This window comes from Camelus ferus, chromosome 5 (genome assembly GCF_009834535.1).
Source record: "Camelus ferus isolate YT-003-E chromosome 5, BCGSAC_Cfer_1.0, whole genome shotgun sequence".
Lineage (NCBI taxonomy): Eukaryota > Metazoa > Chordata > Mammalia > Artiodactyla > Camelidae > Camelus > Camelus ferus.
The window spans coordinates 43,625,381-43,640,178 of record NC_045700.1 but is presented as its reverse complement, the minus strand read 5'-3'; the positions used below and the strand labels follow the sequence as shown (position 1 = coordinate 43,640,178).

The 14,798-nt window shown below is 41.5% G+C and overlaps 1 protein-coding gene across 1 annotated transcript in view; it reads left to right on the top strand.

Annotated features, from left to right (window-relative positions):
- LRP2 (LDL receptor related protein 2) overlaps nt 1-14,798 on the top strand; it is a 93,180-nt gene that overhangs the window by 57,267 nt on the left and 21,115 nt on the right. The window contains 10 exon segments of the mRNA XM_032479645.1: nt 342-587; nt 1,281-1,409; nt 2,343-2,462; nt 3,200-3,316; nt 4,077-4,193; nt 5,112-5,249; nt 7,707-7,829; nt 9,272-9,400; nt 12,588-12,719; nt 13,657-13,788. Of these exon segments, the coding sequence (XP_032335536.1) occupies nt 342-587; nt 1,281-1,409; nt 2,343-2,462; nt 3,200-3,316; nt 4,077-4,193; nt 5,112-5,249; nt 7,707-7,829; nt 9,272-9,400; nt 12,588-12,719; nt 13,657-13,788 (1,383 nt within the window).

Sequence of the window (14,798 nt, the reverse complement as noted above, 5' to 3'; positions counted from 1 at the left end):
CAAACTAAAAACAACACATCAGCAATAGCAACAAACACAAAGTTTGGAAACCATTAACCATTATGGCAACAGATAAAGGAGGTGGTGAATTTAGTAGGCCATAAGTGGTTCGTTCCTTAACCCTTAATTCTGCATGCAAGAAAAAGAGGTTTAAGAATTGAGGAGACAGTAATAGTCAAAGAATAACTGCCCATGTAGCAGTAGTGCTTAATAATAAGTACATGAGGACATAAGTCCTCTAAGAAGAAATTATAACCGGGTTCTCTGGGATCCATTAGTGTAAATCAGTAGCTTCTGTTCCTGACGCCTTCCAAGCTGATAATCCATGCCCCTGCTTGCAGAGCATCACCAGTGTGAGTCCAATGAATGGCAGTGTGCCAACAAGCGTTGCATCCCGGAATCCTGGCAGTGTGACTCGGAGAATGACTGTGGCGATAACTCGGATGAAGACAGTTCCCACTGTGCCAACAGGACCTGCCGGCCGGGCTATTTTAAGTGTGCCAATGGCCACTGCATCCCTCAGAGCTGGAAGTGTGATGTAGATAATGATTGTGGAGACTACTCAGACGAGCCCATCCAGGAGTGCAGTGAGTTCCTGGGGGAGGGGCAGGGCTCGGCCAGGAGCAGGGAACAAGGAGAGCCTCTGTGTGGACTGAGGGAGGGTGTGGGGCCCCTGCTGCAGCCCCAGAGGACGCTCCCTCTTGGCGCTCCCCGCCAACTCCGGCACTGCGAGGCAGAGGTGAGCGGCGCAGCCTGCAGGTTGGACCGCACCCCTGGTTCTGAAGTGGCTGATTCCTGCTCTCCACCCAGGCAATGTCTAACTGTCCAGAACATGATACCAAGAAATTATATTGTGTGTATGTCGAGCATTTTCTCTTTTGAGCCTCAGAGAAGCATTGTCAGGTAGGGGAAGTGACATTACCAACTCATTTTACAGGTCACGAACCTGAGCGGCAGAGCTGACGTTACAACCCTGTTTTGTTTTTTTTTTCTTCAAACGCTGTTCTTCCCTCCACCCTGCCCACTCCCCCCAAATTATACTGCAACACGAATGGGTGGTAATGAAATAATGAGAAAACTTAGGACTCTGTCTTTCTGCTCTTGGTGAACAGATCACACCTAAAAGAGACACAGTTGCCAGAGTCTGTTCAGCTGGTAACATGGTCAGTGTTGCTCATCAGCACCACGTCCTAAATAGGATGATGGAAAAGTTTTGTGTCTTTGGTTTCCTGGCAGGGCTGAGACTTCAATTCTGACTTTGCTACGTCCTCTCTTTCCAGTGAGCTCGGCCTATCGCTGTGACAACTATACAGAATTCGACTGTAAAACAAACTACCGCTGCATCCCCCAGTGGGCTGTGTGCAATGGTTTCGATGACTGCAGGGACAACAGCGATGAGCAAGACTGTGGTATGAGGCGCTGCAGGGGAGGAGGGAAGGGGACAAAACAGCTTATCCGGAGCTGAGAGTGGATTCTCCATGCCATCTTCCTTTGTGTGCCTCTAATAACATGTTACGTTTTTATTGCATTTTATAGGTTATTACAGGAGTTTAATTTACATCATCATAAATGAAATCTCATTCCAAGGGATACTATCATTGGGGAAGACACTATTAAGATATAAGGAAGTTGTGTAATTTCTCCCAAATGTGGAATTCTGATTTATACTCAACAAGTTTAAACTGTTTGTGTAATCTTATAAATTAATTGAAATTGATGGAAGGAAGGTAGAGAAGAGATTTGGTATCTGCCCCTAAAAAAGATACTTTAAAATCAGAATATTTCTTATTTGGAGAATTTTCACATTCTGAATGTCTCTCTGGCCTTCCATAGCCTCTATCTCTGGCAACATGGAAAGAATTTATGGACAAAAGGCCAAACGAATTGATGGAATTTGCCAAGATTAGGGATATACTCTAACTCAAAAACAAAATGTCTGTGAGTGTGTGTTAGGTTTAGTTGAAAGAGAGGTAAGGAAGATAATGGGTTATTTTAATAACACTGAATCTAGTCAACAAAAAACAATATGAGGGACATGTTTTGTTTGCTGGTAGCATCACTTAATTTTCCTTTCCAGTTCTTTGTTGCAAATTACAGGCCAGGTAGCAATTCATTTTTTGAACAGTCTTTGCAAAAGAGAATAGATCTAGTTTCAAGCAGCAGGACAGGTTCAGTTTAGCCTGAGAGGAATAGTAACGGTGAGTGTTGCTGGCTTTCCTCTTTCTGGGGTCTTCGAGACTATGGTAGCATAATCCTCAGACCATCTCACAAGAAAGCCAGTACTACTTTGGTATTTCTTGACCGTTGGCTTCTGAATGATTTGTAATGACTGTGCTTTGCAGAGTCGATGACATGCAAACCTTCGGGAGAATTTCGCTGTACAAATCACCGCTGCATCCCTCTTCGCTGGAGGTGTGACAGGCACAATGACTGTGGAGACCACTCCGACGAGGAAAACTGCGGTGAGTGTTCAGGGTCCATCATTTTGACGTGCCACCAGAGGGGTGATGTCTGCTCTTTGCCTGTAATTCAACTGCCTGTGCCATTCATCCTCAGAGGGTAGGATGATCTCTTTCTGCTGGCTGGTACATGTCTACTTTTTCTTTAACTGGAAATATAAGCTCCTTCTTAGCTGCTGAAAATGGGCTTTGGGAAGAGAATATTTACCCAAGTGTGTTTTCTCTGTTGAATTTATTTACACCCAACTTTTTTTTCTTCAAGAAAAACTTGAGGTGACTTACAGTATATCATTGCATCATGATATATGTCGATTTCAGATTAACTAATACATTCTAACTTTAGTCACCTTTGGAAGTAAGGTGTAGTCACCATTTGCCATATGCAATTGGGAGAATCAGTAGGCTGATGACACCTGCAATTATCAATTGATTAAAAACTTCTTAAGCAAAAGAGGGATCCAATTGGCATTTTATTCTTTATAAGAAAGTTCATGTTGAATCCCATAGGAGGTCATCTGGAGTTTCAGGAAATCAAAAAATTATCGTAAGATTAAATCACCTTTGTACAAACCTTTTGACAAAGGCCATTCTCTATAGACTTCCAACTGAGATGGAAGGTCTAGTTTGGAGGATGGACTCTCTGGGACTTGGGACACAGGAGGGCATTGGTCAGTTCGTAAGCCTGTCTCCTGTGTGTGACTCCTGGTGCCCACTGATGGCCATGTGGCTTTCCTTTTCAGCCCCCCGGGAGTGCACAGAGAGCGAGTTTCGATGTGCTGATCAGAGCTGCATTCCTTCTCGATGGATCTGTGACCAAAACAATGACTGTGGGGACAACTCGGATGAGCGGGACTGCGGTAACTGTCACAGTTCTTTGAGAGGCTTCCCACAGAGCCTCGTACTAGGGTCAGCATATTGGGCAGAAGTAGGGACTCCCAGTGTGTGTTTGTAAAGCTTTTTAGAGGAAAATTATTTTTGCATAATTTATGTAATGTGTAAACCTGAGCATTACAGTACCTTCTGCTCCATATTTTCTATGCTTTACTTTTTAACTTGACAGCAGTCTAGATCAATAATAATAGGGGAAAATAACAAGAGAGTTTTTTAAAAATCTCACTTGAACTTAAGTATTTCCTAGGAGCAGACTTTAATCTGCATTGGCCTTGTAAACAAATCAAAACATTGGTCTGCCTGCCACCCCCCCAGAAAGTGTCTGTAAGAGACACACTACTGCAGCTCCCTGGCTTAGAGGTCAGAGCGTTGGAACAGGAATTATAAACACTAAGTAGTTGTTACAGCTGTTTACTGATTGAGGGTTGGGCCTGAGAAAAATAAGCATTAAGAACATTAAGTGTTGAGGAGTTCAGGTTTTTGGGGAAAAACTGAAAAGCTAGAGATTATTTAATAGAGGAGAGATCAGTACTTCAAGCTCCATATCTTGAACGCGGAAGGTGTAACTTTTGAGTTTATTCACTGGCTAACCACGCATGGCGTGTGTGCTGTGTGCCAGTCGCTGGGGATGAGCAGGTCCGCGACAGAACACGTCCCGCACTCCGCGGAGCCGGTGCTTGCCTGCGAGTGCCAAGGCACCTGGCAATGACCGTCTTTTCTCTGCAGAGATGATGACCTGCCATCCTGGATATTTTCAGTGTGATAGTGGGCACTGCATTCCTGACCAAATGAAATGTGACGGCCTTGCCGACTGTCATGATGCCTCTGATGAAGCCACCTGTCGTAAGTTTCTAGACACCTGTGGGTCTGTTTATCTGAGACGTGTGGATTCGGCGGTTTAGACCCAGCCTCTCCCATCAGCCACCGCTTCTTAGATTAAAAAGGCCGTAGGTATTTTCTGTTCAGCATTCATCAATAATTACCCGTTTACCTGGGGCCTGAGTCACCGTCTCCATCTGTTTCACAGCAGTCCTTCAAGTGCATTTCATTAAGATTATTTCAAACAGAGAGTATATTAATTGTGCTAACAAAAGTATGTATATGTCATCAGCTCACTCTACAAATCATTAGTTGGATAAAGACTGCAGGTAAAAGAATACTCAAGCAATGAGTAAATGGGTATTAGAACGTATGGACGGTATAACATTAAGCATTTTCTGAATTGAATAACGACACATAAAATTATTTAAAAATGTGAAGCCAGTATGGTCACCTGCATTTCAGTCTTTTTGAAACACTGAACGAATGTTAATTGTTGCTGATTGTCCGTGATGGACCTTGTTGTTGATGTGGTTGTCACATCTTAAAACCTGGTTTCGAAGAGACTGTGCAAATGGATGGTGGGAAAAGCCAGTGCTGACAACCACTGAAGAGTTGCACTTGCCTATTAATAAAAAGTCCAGGGTGTGGTGGGTGGGGTGATAGCCCAGTGGAAGAGTGCCTGCTTAGCATGCACAAGGTTCTGGGTTCTATCCCCAGTACCTACACCAAAAAAAAGTAGAAAGAAAAAGTCCAGTGCTGTTCACAGAATGAGTCATGTCATTGAATACTAGGCTTGGATAACTGTCTTTAAGAAACATTCCAGCAGAATTTCAGACAGTTTAAGGCCACAGTAAATCTGGTTGAATCAGCAAGAGCAGGCTAGCTTTCCAAAAAGTATCTTTTTCTGATAATTTGAATATGTCTCCTCCTCACCAACAGCCACCCGCTTTCCCCATGGCGCATACTGCCCGGCTACTATGTTTGAATGTAAAAATCACGTTTGTATCCAGTCATCGTGGAAGTGTGATGGTGATAATGACTGTGGCGATGGTTCCGATGAAGAGCTTCATCTGTGCTGTAAGTGAGAGAGAACTGAGGGGGTGCTGTCTGGCAAAATCTCAATGTTTCTTATGCAGATCATGTGTTCCAGGAGGGCGGCCGTACAATTTTTGAGGACTGGACACATGATCGGCATTAGTGTGGTTTCTCTTGGCTTTCTTTCTTAGTTCTCTCTTTGGGACATGAGAAGGTTGGGAAAATATCCATAGTTTTTTTGTCTTCTTCTAATCATTTTGGGGGGAATTTTATGTATGTATGCATTTATTTATTTTAACAGACATACTGGGAATTGAACCCAGGACTTTGTGCATGCTAAGCTTGCACTCTACCATTGACCTGTACCCTCCCTCCCCCAACATCCATAGTTTTAAAAATTTTGTGGCCTTTGAAATAATTTCTTCAAAAGAAATTGTTGGAAACCCAATGTGCATAAATAGAGGCAGATCTCTTGTGGCTATAGTCGAGTTAGGGTGTCTCTCCTGCTCTGTCCTTTTGGTGCCCCTCAAAGTACCAGACCCCTAGAGCTTCACAGAATACCTTGAGGAAATTTTAAAACTAGTTAATCCTTAAAGTCACTTCACTTTACATCATAATTCAAGCCCATCTAATTCCTTTCTGTTGTATGGTGCATATTTATGTTTTAAACCAGTGAATCTCAGTTTGGGTACCTATCAGAATCACTTGGGGAGAGTTATTTCAAAAGCACACACTCTGGCCCCACCCCAGGCTTAGACCTAATGAACCCGGAATGTCCAAGGATCAGGCCTGGGCAAAATGTATGTTGGAAAAGCTCCTTAGGTTTTAATTTAATCTCCTGGTTGAGAACTGCTGATTTTAACGAAGTGAATGAAAATAAAGTTTGTTTTGATCATTTTGTTCCATGCTTTGAGTCATTGGAGAGACTCTAGGGCAATAGCTCTCAAAGTGTCATCTCAGAACTAGGAGAGTCAGTATCACCTGGGAACATGTTAGAAACACACATGATGGGCCCACCCCAGACCTACCTGTTCTGAATGTCTGGCAGCGGAGTCCAGCAATCTCTGCATTAATAAGCCCTCCAAGTGATTCTGATATAAGTAAAAGCCCTCAGCTCAGGAGAAGGCAGCCCCCTGAGAAACAATCCCGTTGGAACTCTTGGTTAACTCCTACTCTGACTTAGCTGCAGTGTGCTTCTGAGGTTCTTATCACCTCCTCCATTCAATGTCCTAGATTCATCACTGTTCACTTTTAGCCTAGGGACTTGACTCTAGAAAATGATATACCAGAGTGTTCCTTCCCTTCAGAGAACTTTAATTAGCATACATCATATTCCCCCAGTGGCACCCCCAACATTTTCCTTGCCACATCTTTTCTCGTAAGGAACTAACCATGTTTTGTTTTCAACTTGATCACAAAGAAGGAAGTTGTTTCCCTTTATAAGGTAAAGTGCCAGTAGTTAGTAAAATTATGCTTTGGAGAGGTGGACACACAGCCATGTGAAAAAGTGGCCAATGCTGTTTAATAATGTGGCATTTGGCTTTTGCAGCAAATAATTCTTGTAAAGTTCTATTAACAATACTTCCAAGAACCAGCTCTTGGAGCTGATTTTTCTCCCCGGCTTCATTACCAGTCTCTCCTCTTGCTCCCTGTCTGTGGTACCGAGGCAGAAGAAAAATCAAACAGCCCACATCCTCCGTGGGAAGGAGGAACACACATTCTGTGTTGAGTTCACAGAATTCCTGGTACACGCATAGAGGATCATGTCCTTGCACCAACTAAGGGACCTGAATTCTACCCATAGGTTCCTCACAGGTGCACAGGCATCAGGTGCACAGGTCTCACTCTGGATAATAAAAGGAGTCAGGGTGGGATTAGGAGATCTCAACTGTAAGTGTAGAGGGTGAGGGAATTCGAGAAGGAAAGTCCATCACAGTGTAAAACTTTAATGAAAAGGCTTTGTGCCCTGGAGGCTCAATGACAACTTCAGTCAGAGGGATAAACAGTGGCCTCCTGACTGTTAGGATGAGTTCATGGCCACCATCGTCCTCCTCACTCTGCTCCAGCCACAGAGACCTTTCATTCGGGTCCAGAGGCCAGCCATGCCCCTTTCTGACTTAGAATCTTCCCATGTGAAGCCTCTTCCAACCCCGTCCCCCAGATCAGATCTCCCCGGTAGATGCTTTCTTAGTGTGTTTCCTTTGTGGCTCTTCTCACAATTGTAGGTGAATGGTTAATTTGTAAAGTCTGTTCCTCTGCTAGAGTGAAAGTTCCATGAGGACAGGACTGTGTCTTTCTTGTTCCTGACTGAGTCTGATGCCCAGCACAGCACCGAGGTGTCGACTAAAATACTCAGGATGTTTTTGTCAGCTGGTTAATTGAACGAGCCAATGAAGGGAGGAATCGAGCAAGCCTGGCGCTGGCACAGGAGTGTTTTAGATATTGACCCTTGTGTTCTACTCTTAACCTGTACCTTTGCTTTTCCATCTTGTGCTTTAGTGAGTGTTCCCTGTGATTCAGCACAGCGTTTCCGGTGTGACAACAATCGCTGCATTTATCGTCACGAGCTGTGCAACCATGAGGATGACTGTGGAGATGGAAGTGACGAGAAAAAGGAGAACTGTAAGCCATAGTCAAAGGGTGAAGGGAAAACTAAGGGCCCCCTCAGTTGTCTGCAGTTTACAAAATGTACCTCAGGGATTTCAGTGTGTTCTGCAGAGGCTGGAGCTGCACCCATGACTGCAGATCTCTGCTGACATGATGGTTTGCGAGACCCTATAAACTCATGCGTTCCTCAGATGCACCCCTTGCCCACTTCTTCCTATTTCATGTGATCCAGATGTTGTCAAGTTCCTTAAGAAAATGAGAATGCATACTAAATAGTCGTGGAGTCCCACTTCACAAGTGAATGGTTTATCTCTTTTCAAAGATGTGGTTTGGTCACTCTTCAGCCTAGAGCTTCTGATTGTTACTCTAGGAATGGGAGCTTCTTAAAGCCTGGTTGGGAAGATCATGTTAAGTAAGGCAGCCCTGGTGTTCACAGAGCTGATCTAATATTCTTCTTTAAAATGAAAGTTCATTTCCCAGAAGAGAAAAATGATATGTGAATTCAAGAAAGAAGTTTCAAACAGGCCACATTTAATATTTCAGATGTTGAAAACATCTGTGCTTTTTTCCATTTGAGAATGTTTTAAAATCTATCCATTGAAAAAGAGAGTTGATTAATTTTCTGGGCAATTTAATTTACCTAAAAAAAAAAGTTAGTGAGGAAAATTATTTCCCCTGGCTCCAATTACTTTTTTTTTCCTAAAAGGATATTATCTGGGGAAATTTTGATAAATGCTTAACTTCTCTATTTTCTATCCTTTGTATTGATGTGGAGTTAGAATGCTTACTGTTAGCTGCCATCTCAGATGGACACCCAGGGGACTGGATGTCAGGGAGGACTTTGACACTATTGCCATGTTCAAGTGTGTACCCTCTCCCTCCCTTTTTTGGGGCAGAGATGAACCTGTGCTTGTAAAGTTGTTAGTATGTTTGTTTGAAGGACAGCACCAGAAATAAAACCTTTTTTAAAAATTTGAGCAGGGTTATTCCCTTCCCCTCTTCTCTTTCCATGTCCCCGATTAATCATGCCATTTTTCAGTGCAGCAAGACATTTGTAGCATGTGGTCAAATTCCAGAGTGGAGAAAAGGGGTAGTAAGCTTGAAGAATAAAAGGAACAGGCTGTTAGAGGAACCACATGCTAGCCATCACAGAAGGCAAACTACAGAGCCCTCCTCCATCTGGTAGGGAGGCCACCCGGAACACCTGGCTCCTAGGTTGCCAGCTGTGGCAGGGAGGCACGTGGGCTCTAATGCTTCAGCTCAGAGGTGGCACACATCACCCCCAATTCACAGTCCATTGGCTGGAACTGGTCATGTGGTCCCAACCTAACTGCCAGGGAGACCGGGAATTGTAGGGAAGCACGGGCTTATTTGCAAGAGATACTGTCTCTGCCGTGGAAGGAAGCATCTGGTTTCACAGAGGAAAGTTTTGACTTCAACTTATTCTTAAATTATAGGTTTAGAACCAACGCCCAGACCTTGTACAGAAGATGAATTTAAGTGTAGCAATGGACGTTGCATTTCACAGCACCTGGTGTGTGATGATGTCGATGACTGTGGTGACCATTTTGACGAGACAGGGTGCAGTAAGTAGATTTTTATTTTTTAAAAAGTAAATACTTATTTTTATACCTCATTGTAGTAACTCAGATGAGCCTAATGAAAGCATGCAGTAGCATAAAGAAGATGATAACCACATTTCTCTTTAATTTACACGCTGTACCCTGAACTGCGGTCAAGCCCACAGCTACCCTGTTACTGAACACATTCTATACCAGACATTGTGCTAAACACTACCTGGATTATCATGTTTCATCCTTGTAACAATCCTGTGAGTTAGGTGTTGTCTGTCTGTCTGTCTCTGTCTCTCTCTCTTTTAAACAAATGAGAAAACCAGCTTAGAGGTTAGGTAAATTGGCCATGTCTTCCTGCCATTAAGCAGTTGAGTCAAGATTTGAACTCTGATCTACTTAACTGCAGGACACACCCTCTTCTCAGTTCCCTAGGTGCCTCTCAGATCCTTAAAGCTAGGCATTTTGTTTCTTAGTTTGCACTTTTTTTCTTCTTAAGCCAATGCAGTATCTTTGACACATGGGGAAAAAGTGGTTGGGAAGGATGGAAATGCCCTGGAAAGAACAATTATTTTTATTTTTAAAGTTGAAAGAGGATTTTATGCAGGAAAAGGATGATGAATTCAACGAAGGGATGGTTCTTGCTCAATATCATGATGGAAATGCTGGAATGACATGCGAATAATTTGCACTTTTGTAGTCCTTTATAGGACTTGTGAAATTCTTGCACATACCTTCTCCAAGTTGTCACTCAAGTTAGCACAAGGGAGTCACTGCTATTGTATCTATCTATAGAATAAAGCTCAGAGAGCTTAAGTAACTTGCTTGAGGTCACACAGAGTGGCAGAGGCAGAATTTGGACAGTCCTGGGAGAAGAGGCTGGAAAAGCCAGCCTCTAGTTCCTCTGCCACTAGCTGTGCCACTCCGAGCACAGACTGACCCCGCCTTGCCTCAGTTTCTTCATAGGAAAAAGGAAGGAGTTCCCCAAACCCCAGGAGTCTGTGACTTACTCACCTTAGTTAGCTCTGCGTGTTTTCAACTTTCTGGGCTCTAATCGCTGTTTTCTGAGGCATCCCGAAGATTTCAGGGCAACTTTTCTCCTGTGTGGGTTACAACAGAGGATGCATAAACAGCCCATAGGGTTGATTTGCTATTTGTTTCACACACTTTCTCAGTGAGGCTTGGAGCTTCTGACATAATAATAATGTGACTTGATTAAATATTTAAAAAGCATAAATATGACAGAATTTGCAAAACTCAATGGTAGATTTGAAGCCTGGAGACCAATACACGAATAGATCCAGAACTTTGGAATATTTCCAAGTTAGTGTTGGGTCAACATTGGTTTTCTCTTTTAGTTGCCTGAGCCAATGAAAATACTTAAAATTGACCACAGTGCTTTTAATCCCAATGACATTGAATTGAAGGCAGAGTTTCTTTAAAGGAAATAGATAGCACAGGCATTACTGAAGTATGGAAGCAGCATTTCTTTTCAGATCTTAAGTGGATATGTGATGTGGAGTTCAGTCTTACTGCAATGGGCTGCTAATTTGACTGAGACAGAGAATTCTTATTTAAAATACCAGTTCTTGGGTGCTTCTCGTCCCTTGCTTTTCTTTTTCCTTTCTTCTTCTCTTCTTCCTCCTTTTCTTTTAAACAGGATCACCAAGGTGTTTTGCACATATGCTTTCTTTTTTAAAAAAAAAAAATTTAAGTCAGGAACGGAAAGATATGAACATTTTTCTAGTACCACTGAGGTATAAAGGAAAGTTAACCTTAGGTTGCAAATATTATTTATGTGATTATAGAAATAGATTGACTTGCTATTTCTCTCTCTGGTGGTTCTTATTCCTTCTTCATAAAATGGAAAATAGAGTGTCTACTTCATAAATAGAGTTTCATCTATTTGGGTTGGGGTAAATCTGTTCTATTATGAATTAAAATAGTGATTGTTTTCAAGTGAAAGAAGTTACAGGAAGGAAGTTACATTTGAGGATGCATCTCATATGTGATACGGTTTCTGCTCTTGTTAAGGATTCTCACTTTACGATAGCATAACTCACTCAAGGGAGTATTTGGTCCAGAAATTTTTTCCTCCTGGGATCCCTAATCACATTGTAGATTTTAGAGCTGGGAGGAGGTTACAGAGCCTAATTATGTACATGAGACTCAGAGAGGTTATGTGATTGGCTTAAGGTTATTCATGTTGATAAAAATAGATCACATTTATTGAGGAAGACATCACTATCAACCTTCCAGAAATTTAAAAAGTAATAGAGGAATACTATGAAAAACTTTATGCCAACACATTAAACAACTTAGGTGAAATGGACAAATTCTTAGTCACAAAATACTGAAATTGCCTCAGGTAATCTGAACAGACTTATTTAGCAGTGGCGTTGTTAAGAGCTCAGGATAGACCTTTATTATTAAGGCTTCCATGTATACAGCTTTGAAGTATGAAATCCAAGGGCAGCACTCCATGGAATGTCATTGTGCTTTATTTTGTGTTATTTTTTCTTTTTTGAAATTCGATGTTTTTAGTCTATTCAAACCACGTATACTCATAGTCATTGTACCCTAAGGGAGCCTGAGAAGTCGCTAAGTCCACTTCATTGTCTACTGTAGAAGGTAGACGTAAATGTATTTTTATTTAAAAGAATTCAGCCAGGAGATACCAGTGTCTTTTATTTATGTGTGTGTGTGTGGGACACACACACACATGTATACACATATATAATCAGATATGTATATATCATTTAATATACAATTATATATATCAATATATACATTTTATATATATCATTTATATGTATGTATGTTTGTGTATATATATAATCCATATATTTATATGGAGTAAAGATAGTGGAGCAGATGGTGACAATTGTAAAGAATCCTTGGCTTCATGATTCTGTCGAGAATTGGATGCTCTGAGGATGAGCCTGGCAGTGTTGAGTGTAATGGGGAAATTGCCTCAAGGATCTAACATTACATATATTTGTACAAATGGTATTCAGGCCATTACTAGATACTTCTATACAGAGATCTCTGATCCTCTGCCAAGGCTTATGGAAAGAGGTCGTGTCAAGATGTCCTGAAACTGGTGTTGGGAGGTGTTCCTCTGATGTAGCACTTGACTGTTCGTCTGTGGCTGATCTGCTTTATACCTTTCACCTGTAAAGCTGGGATTTTGTTTTTACAGATACAGGAAAAGAAAGATCATGTGCTGAAAATCTATGTGAACACAACTGTACCCAATTAAGTGGAGGAGGCTTCATCTGCTCCTGTAGACCTGGGTTCAAAGCCAGTAGTTTGGACAGAAACTCCTGTGAAGGTAGAGTCCATTTCCTCTGTTTCCTATTAGGAGAACCTTTGTACTTTTTAGATTCTCCACTCATTCCCTTTCACTAAACGTGGTTTAATTCCCTTAATGGGGCTAAACTCGTGATTCTAGCTCATTAAAATACTCGAGGATGCCAACTGCTTTTATTCCATGCTCTCTTACCAGTGCCTAGCAGCGCACTGGACCATAGCTCATCTCAGTAATGTCTGTGAAACTGAGATGATCATTGAAGGCATGAGTGATGAGGGCTACTTACTGTATCAGTGTGTGAGAGCAAATTTTCTTTTTAATAAGCACAAGTCTTACTTTCTTCAAACAACATGTAGTTGTCACACACCTCCTTACGTCAGATGTAAATGAGTTCCAAGGTATGTAGTCTTAAGGTAGCTTATCAAGGTGGTAAATATCGAGTATGGTTTTTAGGTGCCTTTGATCCTTTGATTTTAATGTTTCTGCCTCATGATGTGCCATACTCAGATGATTAGAATAGTTCTTTTGGGGAATTAAGCTTAAGAACTCAATTGAAAAAAAAATCAATGACTCCCCTTCCTGAAGCTAGTTAGCAGGAGGAAAGTGGTGCTGAACACCAACAGCATGACAGCTATTTCCCGAAAGGGAGACTTTTGTTCTGCTGTTGTACAGAGTCAGACTGCTTCAGTTTAAATCTGGTTTTTGGGACTTTGGGTTCGGTAATAGTTCATATCTCAGAGTCTTTTTGGAAGATTAAATGAGGAAAAGAAAACATGAAAGGCACGTGAAATAGTAACCGAGACTTGGTCAGTGTTCCATAAATGTTGATAATATTACTTATGTTCATCTTTGCTCTTCTCAGTCCCCGCTGCTTGTGAATATGGATTTAAAGAGAAGCAGGTTCTCTAAGAAATGGCTGGGAGCAGATGTTGCATATTTGGTTTTATTTTGCCTACAGACATTAACGAATGTGAGCAATTTGGGGTCTGTCCCCAGAACTGCCACAATACCAAAGGAAGTTACGAGTGTTCCTGTGCCCAAGGCTTCGTGTCTCTGAGTGACCACTATGGACAACGGTGTGCAGCTGATGGTACGATGGGTTTCTATTGGGATTCATCAACTTTCGGAGAAGTAAATGCTGATAAGTACAATACACCAGGAAGCAAACTTGAGAGCCTTATTTTTAATTCACCAGCTACTTCTTTTCCAACACCCATCCAGTCTCTTCATTCTCCTTCCCTGCCAGATCAAAATAATAACTACAATTCCCCCAACAAATACATACGAATTAAAAGAAGAATAAGGTGCTACTTATTATTCTGGGGTTAGCCTTTTGTCCACTTGGATAAAAACTTCAAAAGGTGGACAGGATGCCACTCTCCAGAGTATTCAAACAACAAAAGTGTCCCTGTGGGATGGTGGTCAACAAAAGCTCCCACGCCACTGAGATCCAGGTTTGAGACCCTGTAATCCCAAATGAGTCACAAAGAAACATTCAGTCCAGTGGGGCAAATTGGGAACACTGTTGACAAATCATTCTTTACAGACAGAAAGAATCTGACTCATTCGTAACTTCAATCATTAGCTCTACATTTTCAGTTAATGCCAGTATCTGAGAATCAGGCCTGACTGAAAGCAATAAAAAATACTAGGTAGAAATGACAAAAGAGAGAGAAATATTACCTCCAGAGGTCTGATCTAAATCAGCATATCTCAGTTAAGGGGTATATAGGTCTTTATGATCTTACAGATGTGAACTGGAAGTTTGTAATTGAGTTTAAGGACTTGATGAAAACATAGCATTTTATTTTACAAATTAAGGATGAAATGGTTCTTCAGTTTCTTCATACAAGTTGGGCTTTTAAAGCACATATTTGGCTAGCATACTTAAATATTTTACCCTCCAAACACTTTTGACACAGAATGAGAACTAGGATAAAGGCATTTGAACGGTTGATGTGGAAATTAAGCAGCAAATTGAAAAAGCGTTTAACTCTTTTAACTAAAGAGATGACTGAAATAAATTAGAATATTTCTAAAAAGCATAATGTCAAGACAGAGGAAATACCTAAAATGAACTTTCAAAAAGATACTTAAGTT